The 22,287-nt window shown below is 45.6% G+C and overlaps 2 protein-coding genes across 8 annotated transcripts in view; one reads left to right on the top strand and one right to left on the bottom strand.

Annotated features, from left to right (window-relative positions):
• Positions 1 to 543: 543 nt before the first annotated feature.
• LOC308322285 (uncharacterized protein) lies at positions 544 to 11,893 on the top strand. Of its 7 annotated transcripts, none has more exons than XM_080773486.1 (10): positions 544 to 750; positions 1,745 to 1,860; positions 2,968 to 3,034; positions 5,228 to 5,371; positions 6,472 to 6,549; positions 7,797 to 7,850; positions 8,697 to 8,909; positions 10,975 to 11,277; positions 11,437 to 11,478; positions 11,602 to 11,893. In XM_080773486.1, the coding sequence occupies exons 1-10, from the start codon at positions 690 to 692 to the stop codon at positions 11,667 to 11,669; spliced, it is 1,146 nt and encodes a 381-aa protein (XP_080629612.1). In that variant the 5' UTR covers positions 544 to 689; the 3' UTR covers positions 11,670 to 11,893. The 7 variants fall into 7 exon arrangements, with proteins under 7 accessions (XP_080629612.1, XP_080629608.1, XP_080629611.1 ...); XM_080773482.1 differs by having other exon boundaries at positions 10,975 to 11,280; positions 11,356 to 11,562; XM_080773485.1 differs by lacking the exon at positions 11,437 to 11,478 and having other exon boundaries at positions 11,479 to 11,893.
• Positions 11,894 to 13,735: 1,842 nt separating this feature from the next.
• Positions 13,736 to 22,287, bottom strand: part of LOC308329377 (acidic mammalian chitinase-like) — an 11,271-nt gene continuing 2,719 nt past the window's right edge. The window contains exons 5-11 of the mRNA XM_080783645.1: positions 21,045 to 21,210; positions 20,479 to 20,597; positions 18,416 to 18,539; positions 15,870 to 16,055; positions 14,698 to 14,817; positions 14,419 to 14,560; positions 13,736 to 14,142 (exon numbers count right to left, since the gene is read on the bottom strand). Of these exons, the coding sequence (XP_080639771.1) occupies positions 13,898 to 14,142; positions 14,419 to 14,560; positions 14,698 to 14,817; positions 15,870 to 16,055; positions 18,416 to 18,539; positions 20,479 to 20,597; positions 21,045 to 21,210 (1,102 nt within the window). The 3' untranslated portion in view covers positions 13,736 to 13,897. The remainder of the gene's footprint in view (positions 14,143 to 14,418; positions 14,561 to 14,697; positions 14,818 to 15,869; positions 16,056 to 18,415; positions 18,540 to 20,478; positions 20,598 to 21,044; positions 21,211 to 22,287) is intronic.

The following is a 22,287-nucleotide window of genomic DNA, read 5'->3' as shown; positions in this document are numbered from 1 at the left end:
AATGAGTAGAATAAATCAAATAGTCTCTAGAAAATCAAGTATTACTTGTCTTGCATATTTAGTTGTTTATATTCTATAACTTAGCCATTGGGTTCTCATAGATGTGTACCTTGTAGATGTAGACTATTATAACCCCCCCCCCCCCCGCAAATAACTAACATAATTCATGTTGGTGATTATATAAAAGGTATTATCATATTAATTTATAATTGTAGCATAATAGCATGATGATGCAATTTTGGGCTACATGGAATAAATGTGTTTAATAAAACTAAATTAACTGCTAGAAAAAAATCCTAAATTAACTTAATTAAACAGTCATAGCCGCATGGGCTGGTGGTGGATCAGGATAGGGCGAGGGACACGTCAATCATCCTGAAAACGACCAATGGGAGCGTTGGTTGAGAGCAGCAGGCCACTCCTCCACTCCACTCCTCCCGTGAAGAAAATAGCAGACCTACAAGCTCACTGGGCGTCGCGTACGACGTTATCGGTGAGCTTGTAGATCTGACTGTTATTGATTTGGGACGTTTGGACCTGAGAGAGTGATTCCGTCAGTTTCGGTTTCTTTTTCCTACATATCTTAGAAAGTCGGTACGCGTAACCATACGCGTTAAACTTAAAACAGACACATTATTTTACCGAGCTGTCTGTCAGTGACTCATTTTTGAGTGACACCTGTCGCAATAATGTCACTGTTGTTGAGAGAAATAAGAGGGGTTTCGCAGGATGCAGCTGCTGCTCTGCAAAGTAAGTATAACGACTGACTCAGTGAGTGAGAAACGATTGAACGGTGGAAGTATTACATCCGTGGCTTGCATTCACTTTTGTGATTTTTGAGTGGGAGCCGGGTGTGTGCGTGGGGGCGTCTGAGCACGAAAACAGCATGCTTGTTTTTCACCACCTGTCTGTGCGCAACCTCTCACACACACACACACACACACACACACACACACACTCCTACTCCTAAAACCAATGTCATATCTCTCAGGTCCTCCAGCAAAGGTCTGCTAGAAATACCTGCGTCCAAGTTGAAAACTAAGGGTGACCGCCGGCTTTCGCTGAGGTAGCTCCTGGCTGCCTCTGGCATTGAAAAATGCTAAGAAACTCCTAAAGACTAATTTATTCCGTAAAAATGTTATAGCCCTACAGTATATGCCTTGTTTTATTTTTGTACTGCTCATTTATACTGTCACAGTCTGTGTTTGTTCTGTTTTTTTCTGTGTTTCTATTTGTTTTTACTGTGTCAATTGTTCAGCACCTTGTAGCTTTGCTTCGAAAGGTGCTTTATAAATCAAATTTACTGTAGACTGTAGAGGGACATTTTATGAATTGCTGTCATGGTCACTTGACAGTCGAGCTGACACATGATGATGTTGAGGGCACCTGTGTGTGTGTGTGTGTGTGTGTGTGTTTGTGTGAGAGAGAGAGAGAGAGAGAGAGACTAAGTACCATAACTATAGTAGAATTTGAGAAATGGATATTGTGAGTACAATACATTTCCTCAGTTTCCTGGTCCTATTCACAAGATAAATGGTTGTTTTATTGTGTGTGTGTGTGTGTGTGTGTGTGTGTGTGTGTGAGAGAGAGAGAGAGAAACTAAGTACCGTAACTATAGTAGAATTTGAGAAATGGTGTGTGTGTGTGTGTTGTGCGCGTGCATGTTGCGTGGCCGTGTGTGTGTGTGTGTGTGTGTGTGTGTGTGTGTGTGCATGTTGCGTGGCCGTGTGTGTGTGTGTGTTAGAGGCAGGTTTCGTCAGCGACACTGACATCAGGTCGTTGACCAGACAGGACCTTAACGAGTTGATTCCTGGAGCACAGCATCTCCGACTGAGGAAGACCATCGGTGACATCATACAGGTCTGTCCCATCTCTATGACATCATACAGGTCTGTGTCCCCTCTCACTATGACCTCATACAGGTCTGTCCCATCTCTATGACATCATACAGGTCTGTCCCATCTCTATGACATCATATGGGTCTGTCTTGTGCACAGACCATAGACTGTAAAAAATATGGACAAAGCGTTCCGCGGGTCTAACATGAACGTAAAATGAAGCCTGTCAGTCCTTGCAATGGAAGTCGCCATCTTTCTAGATCCGTTTTGGCCCAGTTCAGGCCAGCTGGCCCAGACAACGAGGCGGGACTTCCCCCTTCTTCTTCGTTGGTTTTTATTTTGACTCGAGTGGGTGGGGGATCCCGATACTGTAACGGTAGCCACGCCCCTCAGAACATGCGCGACTTTATGGTCATTTTTTTAATAAATGGGACCATCATTTTCCAAAAAGAATATTATGACATTAGAAATGAGACTTTAAACTAGTGACTGGAAGCAGAAAGTATTCATGACCATGTTTATTAAGGTAATACAGTCTAGGTGAAGTTGGGCCCAAATACATGGACTTCTATGGGGCTATGGGTTTTTTTGAGCCCAATGAGAGCGCCACAACAGGCCATTATATGAACTTTCATTTCCTTCGTGGCTTCACAAAATATCCGTCTGACTGCCAATACGAATAGTTAGACCGTTGGAATGGTTTCCACCTGGAACGTTCAGATGCCAGCTGCAGAATGCGGTCTGACCGGCACCTGTGGCTGTACTGTGACAATTTACAATTTGGGCATTTAGCAGACGCTCTTAATCCAGAGCAATTTAGCAAGAACACATGGTAATACATGTATAATTATTTTTAATCAAGAATCATACGTAAGGCGTAAGCTAAGAACCTAACATCCGTCTAACAGTCGAATATCTATAATGAAACTGTGTGTATACACCATACTATAGAGTGCTGTCTACATAAAATCCTATCTAAATTACATAAGTTTAACCTTTGCATAACGCCTGTAAGGTGGCCGAGGGCAAGTACTACGGGTAGCACCGATGATGGAGTCACGCGTGTGCAAAGCTGTGCATTTCTGTACATTTATGTGCGTGTTCTGTTTTTGTGTTCGTTCCATTGTAGAATGCAAAGCCAATAGACGCTGTCTTAAGGGAGCTGTTGGATTTCATCCCAGATGATTGTGTTAAAGGTATAACGTCTAATACAGTACATCTTTCATTAACCAGTTAATTTCCAGTTCCATAGACTGTGTGTGTATTTCCTAAGAGCAGAGATCATCTATTGTGCCGTTTTCTTTACTTGTACCTTTCTCCTAATCTCAAACTCTCAATAATATCCACCTCTTTTTTTGGGGGGGGTTTCTTTGTGGTTTAATTCTGTGAATCAGTGGTTCTCAACCTTTTCAGGCCGCGTAGGAGTTGAGGCGTTACATTTTGTTGTGAAAATAGCCGATCTACACGCTCACATGATGGAACGGCAGTGGCTCAGGGGTTGAGTTAACTCCTCCAGAGTTAACTCACATGGAACGGCAGTGACTCAGGGGTTGAGTTAACTCCTCCAGAGTTAACTCACATGGGGCGGCAGTGACTCAGGGGTTTAAGTTAACTCCTCCAGAGTTAACTCACATGGAACGGCAGTGACTCAGGGGTTGAGTTAACTCCTCCAGAGTTAACTCACATGGAACGGCAGTGACTCAGGGGTTGAGTTAACTCCTCCAGAGTTAACTCACATGGAACGGCAGTGACTCAGGGGTTGAGTTAACTCCTCCAGAGTTAACTCACATGGGGCGGCAGTGACTCAGGGGTTGAGTTAACTCCTCCAGAGTTAACTCACATGGAACGGCAGTGACTCAGGGGTTGAGTTAACTCCTCCAGAGTTAACTCACATGGGGCGGCAGTGACTCAGGGGTTGAGTTAACTCCTCCAGAGTTAACTCACATGGAACGGCAGTGACTCAGGGGTTGAGTTAACTCCTCCAGAGTTAACTCACATGGAACGGCAGTGACTCAGGGGTTGAGTTAACTCCTCCAGAGTTAACTCACATGGAACGGCAGTGACTCAGGGGTTGAGTTAACTCCTCCAGAGTTAACTCACATGGGGCGGCAGTGACTCAGGGGTTTAAGTTAACTCCTCCAGAGTTAACTCACATGGAACGGCAGTGACTCAGGGGTTGAGTTAACTCCTCCAGAGTTAACTCACATGGGGCGGCAGTGACTCAGGGCTTTAAGTTAACTCCTCCAGAGTTAACTCACATGGGGCGGCAGTGACTCAGGGGTTGAGTTAACTCCTCCAGAGTTAACTCACATGGGGCGGCAGTGACTCAGGGGTTTAAGTTAACTCCTCCAGAGTTAACTCACATGGGGCGGCAGTGACTCAGGGGTTGAGTTAACTCCTCCAGAGTTAACTCACATGGAACGGCAGTGACTCAGGGGTTGAGTTAACTCCTCCAGAGTTAACTCACATGGAACGGCAGTGACTCAGGGGTTGAGTTAACTCCTCCAGAGTTAACTCACATGGAACGGCAGTGACTCAGGGGTTGAGTTAACTCCTCCAGAGTTAACTCACATGGAACGGCAGTGACTCAGGGGTTGAGTTAACTCCTCCAGAGTTAACTCACATGTAACGGCAGTGACTCAGGGGTTGAGTTAACTCCTCCAGAGTTAACTCACATGGGGCGGCAGTGACTCAGGGGTTGAGTTAACTCCTCCAGAGTTAACTCACATGGAACGGCAGTGACTCAGGGGTTGAGTTAACTCCTCCAGAGTTAACTCACATGGAACGGCAGTGACTCAGGGGTTGAGTTAACTCCTCCAGAGTTAACTCACATGGAACGGCAGTGACTCAGGGGTTGAGTTAACTCCTCCAGAGTTAACTCACATGGGGCGGCAGTGACTCAGGGGTTGAGTTAACTCCTCCAGAGTTAACTCACATGGAACGGCAGTGACTCAGGGGTTGAGTTAACTCCTCCAGAGTTAACTCACATGGAACGGCAGTGACTCAGGGGTTGAGTTAACTCCTCCAGAGTTAACTCACATGGGGCGGCAGTGACTCAGGGGTTGAGTTAACTCCTCCAGAGTTAACTCACATGGAACGGCAGTGACTCAGGGGTTGAGTTAACTCCTCCAGAGTTAACTCACATGGAACGGCAGTGACTCAGGGGTTGAGTTAACTCTTCCAGAGTTAGTGAACCCCTTATTGCTCCCGATGAGCAGATGGTGCCTTGCACGGTTTCCTCTGCCAATATTATGGGACTTGTTTTTTTATTACAAATTAACTCACTATTGATGACTCCTCCTTTTTGACAAAATTCTCTTAAATGGTGCATTTATGGCGTTCTGAATGACTACCTGTTCATCTCTCTCTCTCTCTCTGCTCCTCTCCAGCGGCCCTCGCTAAGAATGGCGTCCTGAACGACTACCTGTTCACCTTGAGGGACATGAAAACCCAAGTGGAAAACGTCCACTCCTTCCTCGAAGCGCACATTGGCCTGTTTGAGGAGTACGCCGCGGCCGAAAAGCAAGAGAAAGGTTAGGATATATATATATATATTTTTTACAATTTATTTGGGGGATTTTATGTCTTCATTGATACGACAGTAGGCTTCTTGCTGACACAGGAAATGGGGAGAGAGAGAGAGATGTGGGCGGGTTACACATAGCAAAGGTCGTCAGGATTCGAACCCGCGACATGCTGTCAGGCAGCAGCCTAGGTGCCCGGACTGCTACCCTATAGTGTGTACCAAAATCACCTGGAGGGGGCGTCAACATATGTGTCACGTGGTAGCGGCCGCCATACTTGTTGGCTTGTCTGGTTTGTTTACATTGAGCGACTCTCTGGTGTGCTTGTATACGTTCTTTTTTTTAAACTGACCTCACAATGGTGCAGACTTGCTCAGTAAATAAGTGCCACAGCAGGTCACGTCGAGGGAATGAGCCAGAAAACGGAATTAGATTTTCAGCTTTCCAGCATGGAGACGGCATCAAGGAACCCAGATTGACGAGTTTATACAAAAAGACGTACAGTAGAATGGCTTGGATCTCGGTTGTACGGCGCACGGGGCGCAGAGACATAACGTTCAACAAAGTATCTATAAGCACAGCTGTGTTTGTTTGTTCACAACATTTTCCTTGTCCTTGTAAGGTATTTGGGCCTGACGTTCTTTCCATCCATCCTGGTGTTGGTTCACGATGTTGTCGCCAACAACGAGCTCAATATTTACAAAAACAGACCACCGTCACTCTATTCTGAGTGATGTGGGCTAGAATTCAAACCCCACGAGAGGGCCGTCCCTAGCTTTTCAGACAACCTCCCCCCTCTTGGTGACGTACACATTTTCACACGCTATAGCCATCCGGGCCAGGTTAGCATAATTAAGTATGGTTGATATTTTAGTAGGATTGAATGTAATTCTGCCTTTAGATTTGAGACAGGAGGACAATTTCACCCAATTTATGCAAACAAATCATGATGTTATTTTGAAGACTTAGTCGTGAAGCAACATTATATCTACTCTGAAAGGTTAGCGTCATTAAGTGAGATTGCTATTTTAGTAGGATTTAATGTAATTTTGCCTTTTAGAATTGTGCCCATTTATGCAAACAAAATAACGTTGCATTACTTTTGTCAGCTCGACCAGCAAGTTGGAGTGTTGATTGTGCCCCGGTCGAGGGCCACTCCTACGGCCCAACTGATGACCACGTTCAAGGTAAGGTCATTTACAACTAAAAAACATTCTGCATGTGGAGTTTTTTTACCCAGGGTAAACTTGGTTTTATAAACTTTATAAACCGATGTACTAGGCCTACTGTAAATCGTCTCTGTCGGGTGGAAATCTCAAAACCTCCAAAACTGTTACTTTTCAGGATTCAAATTCAAATAGATAAAGTGCCCCTGTGTCTCCACCAGGGCAGGGCAGGGCAGGTTGTGGCCTCCTGGTGGCGCTATAATAGGCCAATGTGAAAAGGGTGCCATTTCTTCTTATCCATTAGATGGCAATTGGATGATTTTAGACATTTTGTTCCAAAAAATGTGTTTTGCAAAAATCCACCTGTTGTTGGCGCTATAACAGGCCAATGTGAAAAGGGGGCGATATATTCCTCAGCCTAGTAGGAAAGTCTGTGAAAGATTTCATGTCAATTGCACGCTGCGTTCATTATTTGAGGCTTTTTGTTTCAAACGGGCCAATCCTGCAAACTTTGAAAGCCAATGTTAGCCAATTAGGATGGAATATGAAATATTATGACTATAGAGCGCCGCAGTCCCTCCCCCTTTCAGAAAAGCGAGTGGCCCAGGAAATGAAAACACAACAATGCATTCTCCCATCGGCACTTCTTATTAAATTTATTTAAAGACGGTTACGCCGCGGACAAAGCCAACTCGGATCGTGACAAATCATGACAATGAACACAATGTTTTGGGCCGATCAAATCATTAGAAAGAAGAAAAGAAAGTCAGGAGACAACACTATTTGTTTTGTTTTTCGTCTTATAAATTATTTGATCGGCCCAAAACATTGTGTTCATTGTCATGATTTGTCACGATCCGAGTTGGCTTTGTCCGCAGCGTAACCGTCTTTAAATAAATTAAATAAGAAGTGCCGATGGGAGAATGCATTGGGGTTTTCATTTCCTGGGCCACTCGTTTTTCTGAAAGGGGGAGGGACTGCGGCGCTCTATAGAGATAGTGTGTAACGATTTGCCGGATCTTTGGACAGAATAATGAGAGTAATATAAAATAAAAAAGTTTTTCAAACGGCCCATAAACATTGGGTGGATTTGAGAACTATGTCATGTTATTTTCAAGACTCAGTCATGAAGCAAAAGTCGATTTTCTATTTGAAAGGTTAGCATTAGCATCATTAAGTGAAATCGATATTTTAGTGGAATTGCATGTAATTTTCCTTTTTAGAATTTCACCCATTTATGCAAATAAATGTTACATTACTTTTTTCAGCCCGAGGTGTTGAGCCAAGGTGTGCCCCGGTCGAGCGTCAGTCCCACGGTCAAGGTAAGGCCATTTGTCCTGGGTTCGATTCCCGCTGTGGGCATGTTCCCTCTTCCGAGTGCCCATACCTGAGGTGGGGTTGGTGAAAGGGCCTTTCTGTGTGGAGTTTGCATGTTCTCCCCGTGTCCCCTAGGGTAGGTACCCTCACAAAAACATGCAGTAATCCTGGTCTCTAAAACTACCTCCCCCTGGCCAGCCAGGGCGCCTGATGGAGGGGAAAGGAACTGGTCGGAATAACGTGTTCCTTCCATGCGCTACGTCCGGCTGGGGAAACTCCCCTGTCAGGTGAAAAGAAGCAGCTTGGACTCCTCATGCATAGAAGGAGGCATGAGGTCAGTCCACTGCCCCCCCCAGGTTGGCAGAGGAAGTGTAGCGCCCAGGATTACATTAGATAATTGGCACTGGGTAAAAAAAAAATGGGTTGCAAAATCGTGGGATAAAAATTATAGAAAAAAAAAAAGGTAAGGCCATTTGCAATTAAAAAGAAACATTCTGCATGTGGGGTTTTTACCCAGGGTAAATTCGGGGATAAACTTGAAATGGATGTAAATCGTCTCCTGAAACCTCCTCAGGATTCAAATTCGAAAATAGCAAAAGTAGATCTACTGTACAGTACACGCTCAACACGTGTCGCTTCGCGCCACGTTTTTCGAGCTTGCCGATCTCCCACTTTTGACGCTTTTGTGTGACGTGTAGTGTGATCAAGAAGGGCCTAAAATTTGCGAAAAAACTTAAAAGTTTGAATACAGAGTTAATAAATGTCTGCTTGACAGTCACAGCGATGAAATGTACGGTGGGTTTGGTGCTACCTCCAAATGTGTCTCCCCTGAAACAGTGTTCCGTTTTCAGGAAGCGTCGCAGCTCAGAGCACGGTGAGGGTCAAAGCCGTTGTAAAAGGTCAGACCTTCGACTGTCACCGCACTGTGCTGCAACGCGTGAGGCAGCTGGGTGGACTTCACGTAGAGGAGAGCGCCAGCGGCCCGGAGGTCGTCATCGTCTTCTGCCCGGTGTCGTCGCGCCACATGACAGACATTGAGGCAGCAATGGAAGACGTCGTCCCAGGTAATAGCATAATATGCTTTGTTTTCCTATTTTCCAATTAGTTTTACGGAACTATTGAATTTCACTCGCCATCTGTCTGTTGCATTCTCCTCCTGCACAGCGAGATTCAGAGTTAATTCAACATATCTCGTTATCACATAAGCATACAGTGTGTATGAATTCATGCAAGTCAAGAAACTCAACCCATTGGCTTCATGGATGCAAAATTATGGATTCCACCAAGACCCACCCTACCTGATTGGCTTCCTGGCAGGGAAAGTTTTACTCAGGTTAAAACTCATTCATCGCCACTATGGGGCGCAAAAAAGACCCTGAGCGCCAGTTTCTATACATACATAAAAAAAATTGCCCAACGTTATACACGTCTTAAAAAGACGATAAAGACGTCGTTGGGGCTACGGGAGTTGCTAAAAAAGCAGTCAAGTAGGTCGTTGGCAGACATTGAGTAAGGTTAAGGTTAGGCATAGTTTTACTGGGGTTATGGTTAAGGTTAGGTGGAGGCATACAGTAGTTACTGAGGGTAACTACTGTGAAAAAAAACATAAAGGTTAGTGTTTTCTTCCATCCATACAATAAATGCATTGCTCTTTTTTACACAACACTAGAGAGCGAGTGGAATGGAATTACGGACATCACAGAAAAACCCGGCATAACCTAAAGCCCAAACCACCCCAGTGCGTGGTTTTTCTTTGTGTGCTCTGTGCTGCTTCAATTCATTACGTATCTGCCCCATTGCAGTACACTACTGCAGCTAATCTAGTGGTGCCAGATTTTGCTGTGTCTAGGCTATGTTTTACCATTACCATTTTGTCTTAAGCCCTATAACCACACCAAAGGGTCAAAGACGGTTTTAGCGTTGTCCCTACGGTGTGATATGTCCTGTTGCACGTTGACGCAGGTCGCCAACGTGCAACAGGGCATAAAATGTCATAATTGTGACAGCCCTATGTACTAAAATTCTACTTTCTAAAACGGGTAGTCCCAATACTTCATTCTGATTGACTGGTTACCGTCACGTGACGGGTGTAAATTTCACCATAACCCACTCCTTCAATCACTTTGTATCAAACGGCAGCCTTGTAGCTGAACTGGGGAAGGGGAGCGCTTCATTGCTTTACAAACACATGCCGTGCGGGCGTCTAAGCACCGCCCGGCTCATATGACTGTGAATGTGTGGCTCCAGGCAGCCCCGTAAATACATCAAGCGCTATTCTCCCGTCACATATAGCTACTTGCAGAGCAAAACAAGGAAGGCTCTGGCTTGCTCGCTCTGGTGGCGCAAAGCGTAGATACTTTTGTGAATGTAATAGTTTCATTAGGTTAACACATTCTGTACAAAACACGTCTGGAAACGTCATAAGGATCAGAACCGAGTGGTACCTTAGACGTCTGTGGACGTCCTAGCGACGTCCAAACGACGCGGGGCGAGATAATAATATTCAGAATTATTCCTTCTTTTTTTTTTGGCATTTCGCTTTTCGCTTGCCGTATGCTAACGCTCTGTGCAAATATTAGCTTGTCATTGACTCCCATGTTAGCGCGGCGGAAAGAATGACTCGTATCTCCTCATCCAGGGCGCTCTCCGTGGTGATGAATGGATCGATATGCTGGCGCTGCATTTCTGCTCCTCATCCGTCTCTCCCGCAAAATATGAACGCTTTTTGGAGTTTATATAAATATAGTAAGATGATCGGGGATTATGAGCTCACTTTGTCAAGTCAATTTTTTTAAGAAAGTGTTTCCGGTTCATGGCTTTCAGAGTAAAAGCGATCACTACTCTGGCGACTACTCTGGCACCCCGGAGCGTCTATTTTGATGCACTTCCTGTACTAGATGTGTTAATATTGCTATAATGTTTGTAACCGTTTTAGAAAAGCAATAAGCCACTCGAGGCCCCAGCTTACCGGGTATTTTACACTGGCTGGGAGGTAGAAGCTACGCCCCCAGCCAGTGTAAAATACCCGGTAACCTGAGACCTCTCGTGGCTTATTGCTTAAATAGTTACTTAGTTTATCTCGGTCATGGTTTCTCTCTCTCTCTCTCTCTCTCTCTTTGGTCTTCTCAGGAGGGGCGGCCGTCATCCTGGTCGTGATGCATCACACGCACGACGTCGATTACCCGAACATCGTGCGGTCGCTGGGCGGCGACCGGCGCGGCTGGGACTTTGTCAACGTGCTCTACCACGAGACCGTGCCCGGCCTGCTGACGTGCGCTTTTAACGAGCAGGCGGTGGCACAGCTGCGCGGCGCGTTGCTGAAGCACAGCAGTGTTGTGAGCCCCGTTACTACTACTGCTGCTGCCAGTGTATCTGGTAGCTATGGTGGAGGTAGTTCTGGTAAAATCAGTGAATATGGTAGCTATCGTGGAGGTAGTTCTGGTACCAGTGTATCTGGTAGCGCTGGTGGAGGTAGTTCTGGTACCAGTGTATCTGGTAGCGCTGGTGGAGGTAGTTCTGGCACCAGTGTATCTGGTAGCTATCGTGGAGGTAGCTTTGGTAAAACCAGTGAATATGGTAGCGCTGGTGAAGGTAGCTCTGGTAAAACCAGTGTATCTGGTAGCTATCGTGGAGGTAGCTCTGGTAAAACCAGTGTATCTGGTAGCTATCGTGGAGGTAGCTCTGGTAAAACCAGTGTATCTGGTAGCTATGGTGAAGGTAGCTCTGGTACCAGTGTATCTGGTAGCGCTGGTGAAGGTAGTTCTGGTAAAACCAAAGGTGGTGGCGGCGGTGGTGTTCTCGGATGGTTTACTGGTGGTAAATGATAAACTCTTCTTTTTTTCTGTTTTTTTTTTTTACTTTTTCTGTTTTGTATGTGTCTATGGAGTTAACACTCCCAATCTTCCGCCGTAGTCTGAAAACCCACCTTTTCAGACTCCATCATGGCCCGTAGCACTTGCCCTACCGCCTTAGATATCACTTTTTAGACTTGGATAGCATTTGAAACAGACTTATAGCATGTCATGTAGACGGCACAATAATTGCATTGTATGTATAGTCATAGCACTTCATAGTACATATGTACAGCATAGTATGGTGTAGGCTATAGTTTATATAGTGTCATTATATATATATATATATATATATATATATATATATTACGCATGTTTCATGATAAATGCATTTTATATAGTGATTTATATAATGTGATTTTTTTTGTTCTTGCTTAATGTAAATCACTCTGGATTGAGAGCGTCTGCTAAATGCCTAAATTGTAAATTCTTGCAAGCTGAAAGCCTTTGAGTCAAAAGGCCCAATCAAAAATAGACCGCTTTAGTGACACACTAAAATCCTCCCCTCCCCCCTTATCATACAGCTGTGGGCGAGTTCAGGTGGGAGGTGAAAACCAGGTATAGTTAATGAACTGGTAGGTGTGGCCACATAAAAACATCACTTTATTTTTTTGTATTGAATCTTCCTCCTAGTACGTATACCTACTTAGTAACTGATTTGTTGTTGTTTTTTTTGGTTGTTTTAAATAATCACAATCTTTGAACTGGGGAACAACTCCCACCCACAACCCTGACAAGCACTTACATTTACATTAAAGTTCCACAGATAGAAAATAGCTGATCTAAAAACGTCACTTTGTAGATCATCTATTTAAAAAATAAATACAAATGAATTGACAAAATGTTTGACCATTTTTTGTAGTATAGTTTGTTGATTACATTTGATGCAGTAAATGGTCATTTCTTTTTTTAGGTGGTAAAAAGGGTAAAGCGTTCAGGACGTCCCTAGCCTCAGCCTGAGCTAACGTGTTAGGGTTCTGGTCTAGAGGGGCGGGTCGCGGCTGAGATTTGTGCACGCCCTGATTGGATCTCATCGATCTGTCCGTCACCCCCGGCCCCTCCTCTCCCCCCTAGTGCAGCGCTACGTCACATAATTTGGAGCGACGCCCACCCGGTTGACTCCCACTTTTAGACCAGAGCGGCCAATGCGTTCCTCCAGGATTTACATTTTTGCACCATCAAAAATGAAAGCCTGGTACCGAGGCTAGGACGTCCCTAACAATCAGATATTTTCTTTTGCCACTCAGTAGGCATTCCCACATAACTTCCAGGGACGATGATGTCGCATGCTGCATACTAGCCTCTAGCTCTGGTCCATAGCTCTAATGCGTTGCATTTAGAGCTAGAGTTCTCAACTTCCGGAGCTCGCATGCAGACCAGCCTCTCGTCTTTGGCGTGAATGAAAAGAACGTTTTTGCTACTCACCAAAACAAAGGCGCGTTGTGTCATTAGAAAGCCTACTTTCCTTAGTGGGAGCACTCTGACCACACGTATATATAAACGGTACTTTTTGGCCAAAAGGGGATTTTGTTTCCACCGGGAAGAAAAAAAATACTTTTAGTTACTTCGCTGCGCCCTCTACCGATATTTCCCAGAGAGAATATTTTTCCTCCGGTGAAAAACATCCCTTTGTTCTGCATTCATGCGAGCCCCGGAAGTTGACGGTAACATAGCTCTAAAATGTTGAGCTATGTTACTGTCAACTTTAGAGTCTAAATGAAACGCATTAGAGCTATAGGCTATGGACCAGAGCTAACTAGCCTCTATAACCCTTTGAGAGCTTAAATTGCTGTTGTTTAGACTTGAGCCAAAGGACATACATATGGTGTTGCCTGGTGATGACAACTGATGAAATACAGTACATACTTAGCCTTTAATTTTTGTGCCGTTTGTTTTCGTGCTGTGAGATTCGTGCCTGGGATTTAATACTATATAAGATGATCTCTATATATGTGTGATATTCAGTTTTCTGCTGCAATGAACATACCTATTCTCTTTGCCCTCTTTGGAACTTTTTTTAGATTTGATGAACACTTAAGTGGAGACATGACAACTGGGTGAGAGAAAGGGGCACATAAGGAGAACAAAAAAAAGACTTTGAAGGTACCGCAGCGTCTTTGAATGACATCATTTATTTATTTATTGTGTAAATAACACCTATAAAGAAACATCTCGAAGAAGTGAAATCATGTCATGTCGTTTCAAGCCCAGTTGCAGCAGCTGCAGCTCTTGTCGAACACGAGGCCGGCAGCGCAGTTCTCTTTGTAGGTACGTCCCTGGGCACAGTTGTAGTAGGCGTTCTTATCGGTGGGGTCTGGGTAGAGACCGCCGGTCTTGCCCGCGCACCACCCGGTTCCTCCGCTGCTGCTTCCGCCGCCACCGCTGCTTCCGCCGCCGCCGCCGCTAGGCTGGGGCTTCGGGGGCGCGGGAGGGCTGTATTTACAACCTGCAAACGAGAGACACGGAGGAGGAACATGAGGATATAACGTGTCATCAAGAGATGGAACTCTGATGCAGTTATAACCCATTTTGACCTGACGTCAACACTATATAACCTCATGTTTCTATATCAGTGGTGCTCAATATTTCATGTCAACAAGAACCCTCGGAATTATATGCATTTGGCCGCCGACCCCCATCTGAAAATATGTCGTTCCAGGGACCACATGTGTGGTTTTTGTAAGTGAGCGTTGCATTGGGAGAGTGCATGTTTGTTAATCACCGGCAGATCCGGTTCCCAGGCCGGTCTTGATGGTGTTGATCAGAGGGTATGTTCCCTCGCCACAGAAGGTGCCGCTGAAGTCGTCCAGGTCCAGACTCCACACCATGGCTCCACCGAACCCGCTCTTCTTCAGCCAGTCGATCTGTGTATAGACAGACGGACCCCGAGTGGTTTAAAGCAAAAAAACAAAGCACCCCTATATGGACATATAGGAGACTATAGCTAGTACTAGTGGCCTATGAATCTTCTAGAACAATACGTCGAATGCTAATAGCGCACCTTGATGTTGAAGCTCTTGATGTTGTCGTATCCGACCCAGGTCTGGGTGTTGTAGGCGTAAGGCACCATCTGGGGGGCGTCCCAGGCCTGAGTGGCGCCTTGCTTCAGGAAGGTGCAGATCTGAATGAATTCAAGGCAGAGATTTACAGGTTTATCCTCGTGCAGGCCATACAGTACAACACAGCCTGTAGCAACATGGCAGGCAGAGACATTCGCGTCTCCGTCACCGTCAGGGAACGTTCCCTTTTTAATCAGTGAAGGGTGGCTCCACTGCCCGCGTTGCGTTGCGTGGCGTGACTTCGTTTTTTTACGCACGCGACGGAGACACAGCGCGCCCGGTGGAGCCCGGCCGGCCGCCGTGAGCCTCCTCGACATTGTGGAAGAAAACACGAAGTAAGGTCAAATTGCGATAAGCAACAGCAATGGTCCTGTGATGTACTAATTCCCTGTCGAATGTCATGTTTTTATCGTTCTGTACATGTGGACCCCAGGAAGATTATAGCTGTTGCTTTGCACCAGCTGATGTGCAGGACCACTTAAAGGACCACTTCACTACTTTTCAACTTACCTTCATATAATTGGTCCTCGCTAATGATCATGATACAATACCACACGTGTCTCATGGGAGGGCTGTGGGCAGTTCAGAAACATCATCGTTGGGCAGATGTTTTTTTTTTTTAACAATTTTTAGATTTGTATTATCGTGAGAACGATGGCTTCCATTTTCGCACTGCAACTTTAACAACTGCGAGCTTGTAGGTCTGCTATTTTTGAAAAATCGAAGAGCGACTGACATTCTTTTTTAATCTGATCTCAGGTCAGAATGGGTTCATCAGACCAGTGTGTGTCCTAGTGGAAACCTCGTATGAATCTGATCTCAGGTCAGAATGGGTCAATGGGTTTGATTATGCAATGCAACTAACACGCATTATGCAATGGTTTGGTTGGTTTTGGTGTTGGTCTCTAATACTCTCTACACTACTGAGAGGTTTATATCCTGTCATTTTCTAGGTCTCCTACTGGTTGACAAGAGGTATCGCATGAAGCTTAGTTCGCACACGTGCGTGCGCGCACGCACACACACACACACACGCACGCACACACACACACACACACACACACACACACACACACACACACACACACGCACACACACACACACTTGAATATACCTCATAGTAGGCCCAGAAGCCAGCCTGGCGGGTGAAGGGCCCAGCGGGTCCAGCTCCACTGTTAGCAGCACCAACAGCGGTGTTGGAAGAGGAGGCCAGTTTGAAGGTGTGGCCGTAGGTGGGGAATCCAACCAGCAGCTTCTCCGCCGGGGCGCCCTGGCTCTTCCAGTAGTTCATAGCGTAGTCCTAATATATATATGTGGACAAAGGAAACATAGTGGTGTCAACCCGCCATTCTTGACAGACAGTAAAAACAGACATTCATCCAATGCATCCATTTTGGCTGGGATCCCCTTTTGGTGTTTTATTAAAGGGACACTTCACCCTTTTTGGAAAAAATATATATGTTAATGACGTTTAGAAGCTTTAGATCACTTTCCTGGGGGTCTTTATTTATGTGTGTAATATGTGGTTTTAGATATTTTAGATTGTAGCAGTGAGCCTGTTGTCTCTGATGTCATGGACACTGGTCTCACTACCTTCCTGGACTACAATTCCCATAATTCTTTGGTGCACTGCTCCTCCTTGTGGATAGGGGGGAGAGCCTGTCTTACTGAGACAACATGTAGTCCAGGAAGGAAGTGAGCCCAGTGTCCATGACATCAGAGACACCGGGCTCGCTGCTACAATCTAAAATATACTAAAACCACATATTACACACATAAAGACCCCCAGGAAAGTGTTCTAAAGCTTCTAAACGTCATTAACATATATTTTTTAGCAAAAAGGGTGAAGTGTCCCTTTAACCCATTCTGAACGGGAACCCATTTTGGTGTTGCCATCATGTTATGCTTTAGCTATTGAAAAATAGCAGATCTACAAGCTCATAGCGCGCCACCGAGTGGCGCGCTACGAGCTTGTAGGTCTGCTGTTTTTGAAAAATCGAAGAGCGACTGACATTTTTTTAATCTGATCTCAGGTCAGAATGGGTTCATCAGACCAGTTGTGTGTCCAGTGGAAACCTCGTATGAATCTGATCTCAGGTCAGAATGGGTTAAGCAATATGTTATACTTTAGCTATTTCAGAGCATACCTATATTTACACGCCACCTCGACAGTGGGTGCATGCAGGGCCAATAAGGCAATTATGGAAGGAGGGAGGTATGGGGCCCGAACACCATTCTTTTGTTAACCCATTCTGACCTGAGATCAGATTCATACAAGGTTTCCACTGGACACACACTGGGTCTGATTAACCCATTCTGACCTGAGATCAGATTCTAAAAATGTCAGTCGTTCTTCGATTTTTCAAAAAATAGCAGACCTACAAGCTCGTAGCGCGCCACTCGGTGGCGCGCTATGAGCTTGTAGATCTGCTATTTTTCAACAGCTAAAGCATAACATGATGCTGACACCAACATGGGTTCCCGTTCAGAATGGGTTAAAGAATTACTTTATTGAATTGACAACGTTTTACGATCTTCACAGATCTTCGTCAGGTCAGTATCATTATATACTTTATCTATTGGACAAATAGCAGATCTACAAGCTGCCGCGCTACGAGCTTGTATGTGTGCTATTTTTGAAAGATCGTGAAATTGTGGCATAATTCTTTCAGAGCGAGCGTTTTAACTCAAATCTTTTGCTTTTGGGGGAGGGGGGGTCCCTGGAACTACATATTTTCAGATGAGGGGGGGGGAGGGGGGGGGGTTCGGTGGCCAATTTATAATGTTTGGGGTCCTTGACACGAAATAGTTTGAGAATCACCGACATAGAAACATAAGGGTTTTTCAGAAAACTGTCAGAATCTTTTTTAGAAGACAAATTTTGTAGAATCTGTGTCGGGTCGAAAATGGGTTGTACAAATGGGGCGGCGGTGGCTCAGGGGTAGAGTGCCTGGATGGGAACCGCAAGGTTGCCAGTTCGAACCCTGTGGGCTCCCCCCAGAGTTAGTGTCGAAGTGTCCTTGAGCAAGACACTGAACCACTAATTGCTCCTGATTTTCGTCTTTCGTCTCTTTTCGTCCTCCCCGTCGCAGTTCTGTGGACCTCTAATATTAACCCCCAACTGACTGCCGAGTGTGACCGTGGATCAGGCCTCTTCATGGAGCCCACCAGAAGTGTGACCTGGACCCGGCCTCACAGAGCTCGACCTGGACCAGATGTGGACCAGACCCCTCCACGGAGCCCACCTGCCTATTCTCTGTCTTTTCTCTCTGTCTATCTCTCTCTCTCTCCCTCTACCCCCCCCCCCCCCGACACGGTCGAGGCAGATGGCCGCCCACCCTAGAGTCGGGTTCTGCCTGACGTTTCTTCCTAAAGGGGAGTTTTTCGTTACCATTGTCGCAATGTTGCTTGCTCTGGGTGGATCTTTGTTGGTTGTAAAGTGTCTTGAGACAACTTGTTGTGATTTGACACTATAATAAAATTGAATTGAATTGAAAAACTGATGTGCTGGTTGGTGCCTTGCATGGTTTCCGCTGCCATCGGTGTATGAATGGGTGAATGTAATGCACAATCTATGTAAAGCGCCTTGGATAAAGGCGCTATATAAATGCACCATTTACCATTTACAAATCATAGAGAGGAACCGATCCCCACACTCACCATGTTGAAGTAGATCAGACTGCCCTCGTCAGACGGGCCTCTGTACAGAGGACTGTTCTCTCCAACGATCTTCTCCCAGGAGCCGTGGAAGTCGTAGGTCATCACGTGGAAGTAGTCCAGGATGCTTCATGGAGTGAAAAGGACATTTTATATAAGGAGTCTGCGTCGGTGACGTAAAGACACTATTTTACCCTATACTGTTTTAACCCATTCTGACCGGGAACCCGTTTTGGTGTTGGCATCATGTTATGCTTTAGCTATTGAGAAATAGCAGATCTACAAGCTCATAGCGCGCCACTCGGTACGAGCTTGTAGGTCTGCTATTTTTTGAAAAATCGAAGAACGACTGACATTTTTAGAATCTGATCTCAGGTCAGAATGGGTTAATCAGACCAGTGTGTGTCCAGTGGAAACCTGGTATGAATCTGATCTCAGGTCAGAATGGGTTAACAAACGGCGAGCATCGCTTGAATTTCATTGGCCCAATCAATCGCCCACTATCGCCGGGGACGTCGCACAAGAGATGAATAATTTTTTATCTTTTCGGGCCGACGTTCCTCCGGCCCACTTTTCGACCATCGCCTGTCCGCCTGCTATCGCCTCACGTACTGTATAGGGTAAGTGCAGTGGTGGAAAGTACTTTTACTTTTTTTTTCTTTTAACCCATTCTGACCTGAGATCAGATTCATACGAGGTTTCCACCGGACACACACTGGTCTGATGAACCCATTCTGACCTGAGATCAGATTCTAAAAATGTCACAGTCGTTCTTTGATTTTTTTAAAATAGCAGATCTACAAGCTCATAGCGCGCCACTCGGTGGCGCGCTATGAGCTTGTAGATCTGCTATTTTTCAATAGCTAAAGCATAACATGATGCTGACACCAAAACGGGTTCCCGGTCAGAATGGGTTAATATATTATTTATCCCACGATTTTGTAACCCATTTTTCACCCCTGTGTCAATCATCTACTGTGATCCTGGGCTCTACACACCCTCCGCCAACCTAGGGAGAGCAACGGACTTGAACTCATGCTCCCTTCATGCCTGAGTGTCCAAGTTGCTCCTTTTACACCTGACAGGGGGGAGTTTCCCTGGTTGGACGTAGCGCGTGGAAGGAACACGTTATTCCAACCAGTTCCTTTCCCCTCCATCAGGCGCCCCGGCTGGCCAGGGGGAGGCAGTTTAGAGACCAGGATTACTGCATGTTTTTGTGAGGGTACCTACCCTAGGGGACACGGGGAGAACATGCAAACTCCACACAGAAAGGCCCTTTCGCCAACCCCGCCTTCGGGTATGGGCACTGATGGCGCGGAGGAGGAAACACGCCGCCAGCACCCACAGTGCCCCGAGCGGGAATCGAACCCAGGACCTTCTAGCTGTGAGGCGACAGCACTACCAACTGTGCCAACCGTGCCCCGCAAGTACTTTTACTTAAGTACTGTACTTTAGTACAATGTTGAGGTATTTCTACTTTACTTGAGTACTTCCAATTTCCAGTACTTTTACTTCTACTCCACTATACATCTCGGAGCCAATTTGTTTTTACTTTTACTCCACTACAATTATTTGAAAACTTTAGTTACTAGTTACTTTGGAGATTTTAATTTGGATTAGAAAACATACATTAACCACTTCAACCCTATACATTTGAAAATAGCCGATCTACAAGCTCAGTAGATCGGCTATTTTCAATAGATTTTGTACACGTTTTGAACTTGTGAAATGGGACATTCTGCAATATGTGTACTTTTACTTTTAGTACTTTAAGTACATTTTGATGCCGATACTTTTGTACTCAAGACAGTATAGTTTCAATTCCGTACTTTTACTTGTAACAAAGTAGTTCTAAATTGCAGTATTGGTACTTTTACCTAAAGGACCACTTCACCATTTTTCAACCTATCTTCATATAATAGGTCCTCACTAATAATCATGAAAAAGAAAAAATTCTACTCCGTCTGTGTCTCATCATAGGAGGGCTGTGGGCCGTTCAGAAACCGACTACCAGGGACATCATCGATGTCCAGCAGTGTCGATGTCTGTGTGTTATCTATACTGACCCTCCGATGGCGGAGATCTGGTATCCAGTGTCGATGGTTCCCTTTCCAGCAGAGACGGCCGCGGTGAGCATCAGACGAGGACGGTCCGTGCCTTCAGCCTCGAAGGCAGCCATCAGCTCCTGCAGAGAGAGAGAGGAGGAGGTGGTGGTGGAGAAAGACAAGGCTGTTACGCTTTATCTGTTGAAGAATAGCAGATCAACAAGCTCGTAAGTCTGCTATTTTTGAAAAGTCGTTAAAATGTGGCGCAAATCATTGAATATAGAGCGAACATTTTTAACTAAAATATTTGCTTCTGCGGGGGGGGGGGGGGGGGGGTCCCTGGAACTACATATTTTGAGATGGGGGTCCGTGGCCCAATAGAGATAATTCTGGTGGTCCTTGACATGAAAAAGGTTGGATTTTGAAGCCTTTTTTTTTCGGCCTCAGTCCAAAATGGGTTAATGAGTCCCAGTAAGGGGGCTGTGCTGCATATATATACCCCTTAGAGAATCATTCAATATTTCACACGAAAGACATACAATGAATTATATAAGTTAGGCTGTTGTAACACGTGATAGAAGGCCGACCTGACACAGGACGGTGTAGCGAGCCTTGTCCTCGGGTGGGGAGCCACGGGACCCTGGGTACTCCCAGTCGATGTCCAGACCGTCAAAGCCGTACTGGCGCAGGAACTTGATCACGCTTTGGATGAAGGTCTGACGGGTAGCAGGACTGGACACCATGGCTGTGAACCTGGAGAGAGAGAGAGAGAGAGAGAGATTAGAGAAGGGTATACAATTTACAATGTAGGCATTTAGCAGACGCTCTTAATCCAGAGCGATTTACATTAAGCAAGAACACAAAGCATGGTGATACATCACATACATAAAAAGCATGAAACATGCGTGAGCTGAGAACGTAACAGTGGAACTACTATATAATGAAACTACCGTATACATATAAACTGTGACGTGTGCTTTGAACGAGAGCTGACTGTCCAGGACAACACCAAGGTTCCTGGCTGTTGGGACAGACGTTACCAGGGCGTTGTCTACGGAAATAGTTAGCTCCCGCATAGGGCAAGACTTAGCCTACTATAGTTAGCTCCCGCATAGGGCAAGACTTAGCCTACTATAGTTAGCTCCCGCATACGGCAGGACTTAGCCTACTAGTAGTTAGCTCCCGCATAGGGCAGGACTTAGCCTACTAGTAGTTATCTCCCGCATAGGGCAGGACTTAGCCTACTATAGTTAGCTCCCGCATAGGGCAAGACTTAGCCTACTAGTAGTTAGCTCCCGCATAGGGCAGGACTTAGCCTACTATAGTTAGCTACCGCATAGGGCAGGACTTAGCCTACTATAGTTAGCTCCCGCATAGGGCAGGACTTAGCCTACTATAGTTAGCTCCCGCATAGGGCAGGACTTAGCCTACTATAGTTAGCTCCCGCATAGGGCAGGACTTAGCCTACTATAGTTAGCTCCCGCATAGGGCAGGACTTAGCCTACTATAGTTAGCTCCCGCATAGGGCAGGACTTAGCCTACTAGTAGTTATCTCCCGCATAGGGCAGGACTTAGCCTACTATAGTTAGCTCCCGCATAGGGCAAGACTTAGCCTACTAGTAGTTAGCTACCGCATAGGGCAGGACTTAGCCTACTAGTAGTTAGCTCCCGCATAGGGCAGGACTTAGCCTACTATAGTTAGCTCCCGCATAGGGCAAGACTTAGCCTACTATAGTTAGCTACCGCATAGGGCAGGACTTAGTCTACTAGTAGTTAGCTACCGCATAGGGCAGGACTTAGCCTACTAGTAGTTAGCTACCGCATAGGGCA

The sequence above is a fragment of the Protomyctophum bolini genome, assembly GCF_963924005.1.
Source record: "Protomyctophum bolini genome assembly, chromosome: 2".
Lineage (NCBI taxonomy): Eukaryota > Metazoa > Chordata > Actinopteri > Myctophiformes > Myctophidae > Protomyctophum > Protomyctophum bolini.
This window is presented reverse-complemented; position numbering and strand designations above follow the sequence as displayed.

What these genes read in the sequence shown, in the direction of transcription:
- LOC308322285 (XM_080773481.1), top strand. Translation starts at nt 690, where the DNA reads ATGTCACTGTTGTTGAGAGAAATAAGAGGGGTTTCGCAGGATGCAGCT. An exon ending in CCATCGGTGACATCATACAG is followed by an intron (nt 1,861 to 2,967) that starts GTCTGTCCCATC and finishes GTTCCATTGTAG; the next exon opens with AATGCAAAGCCAATAGACGC. An exon ending in GCGTCAGTCCCACGGTCAAG is followed by an intron (nt 7,851 to 8,696) that starts GTAAGGCCATTT and finishes TTCCGTTTTCAG; the next exon opens with GAAGCGTCGCAGCTCAGAGC.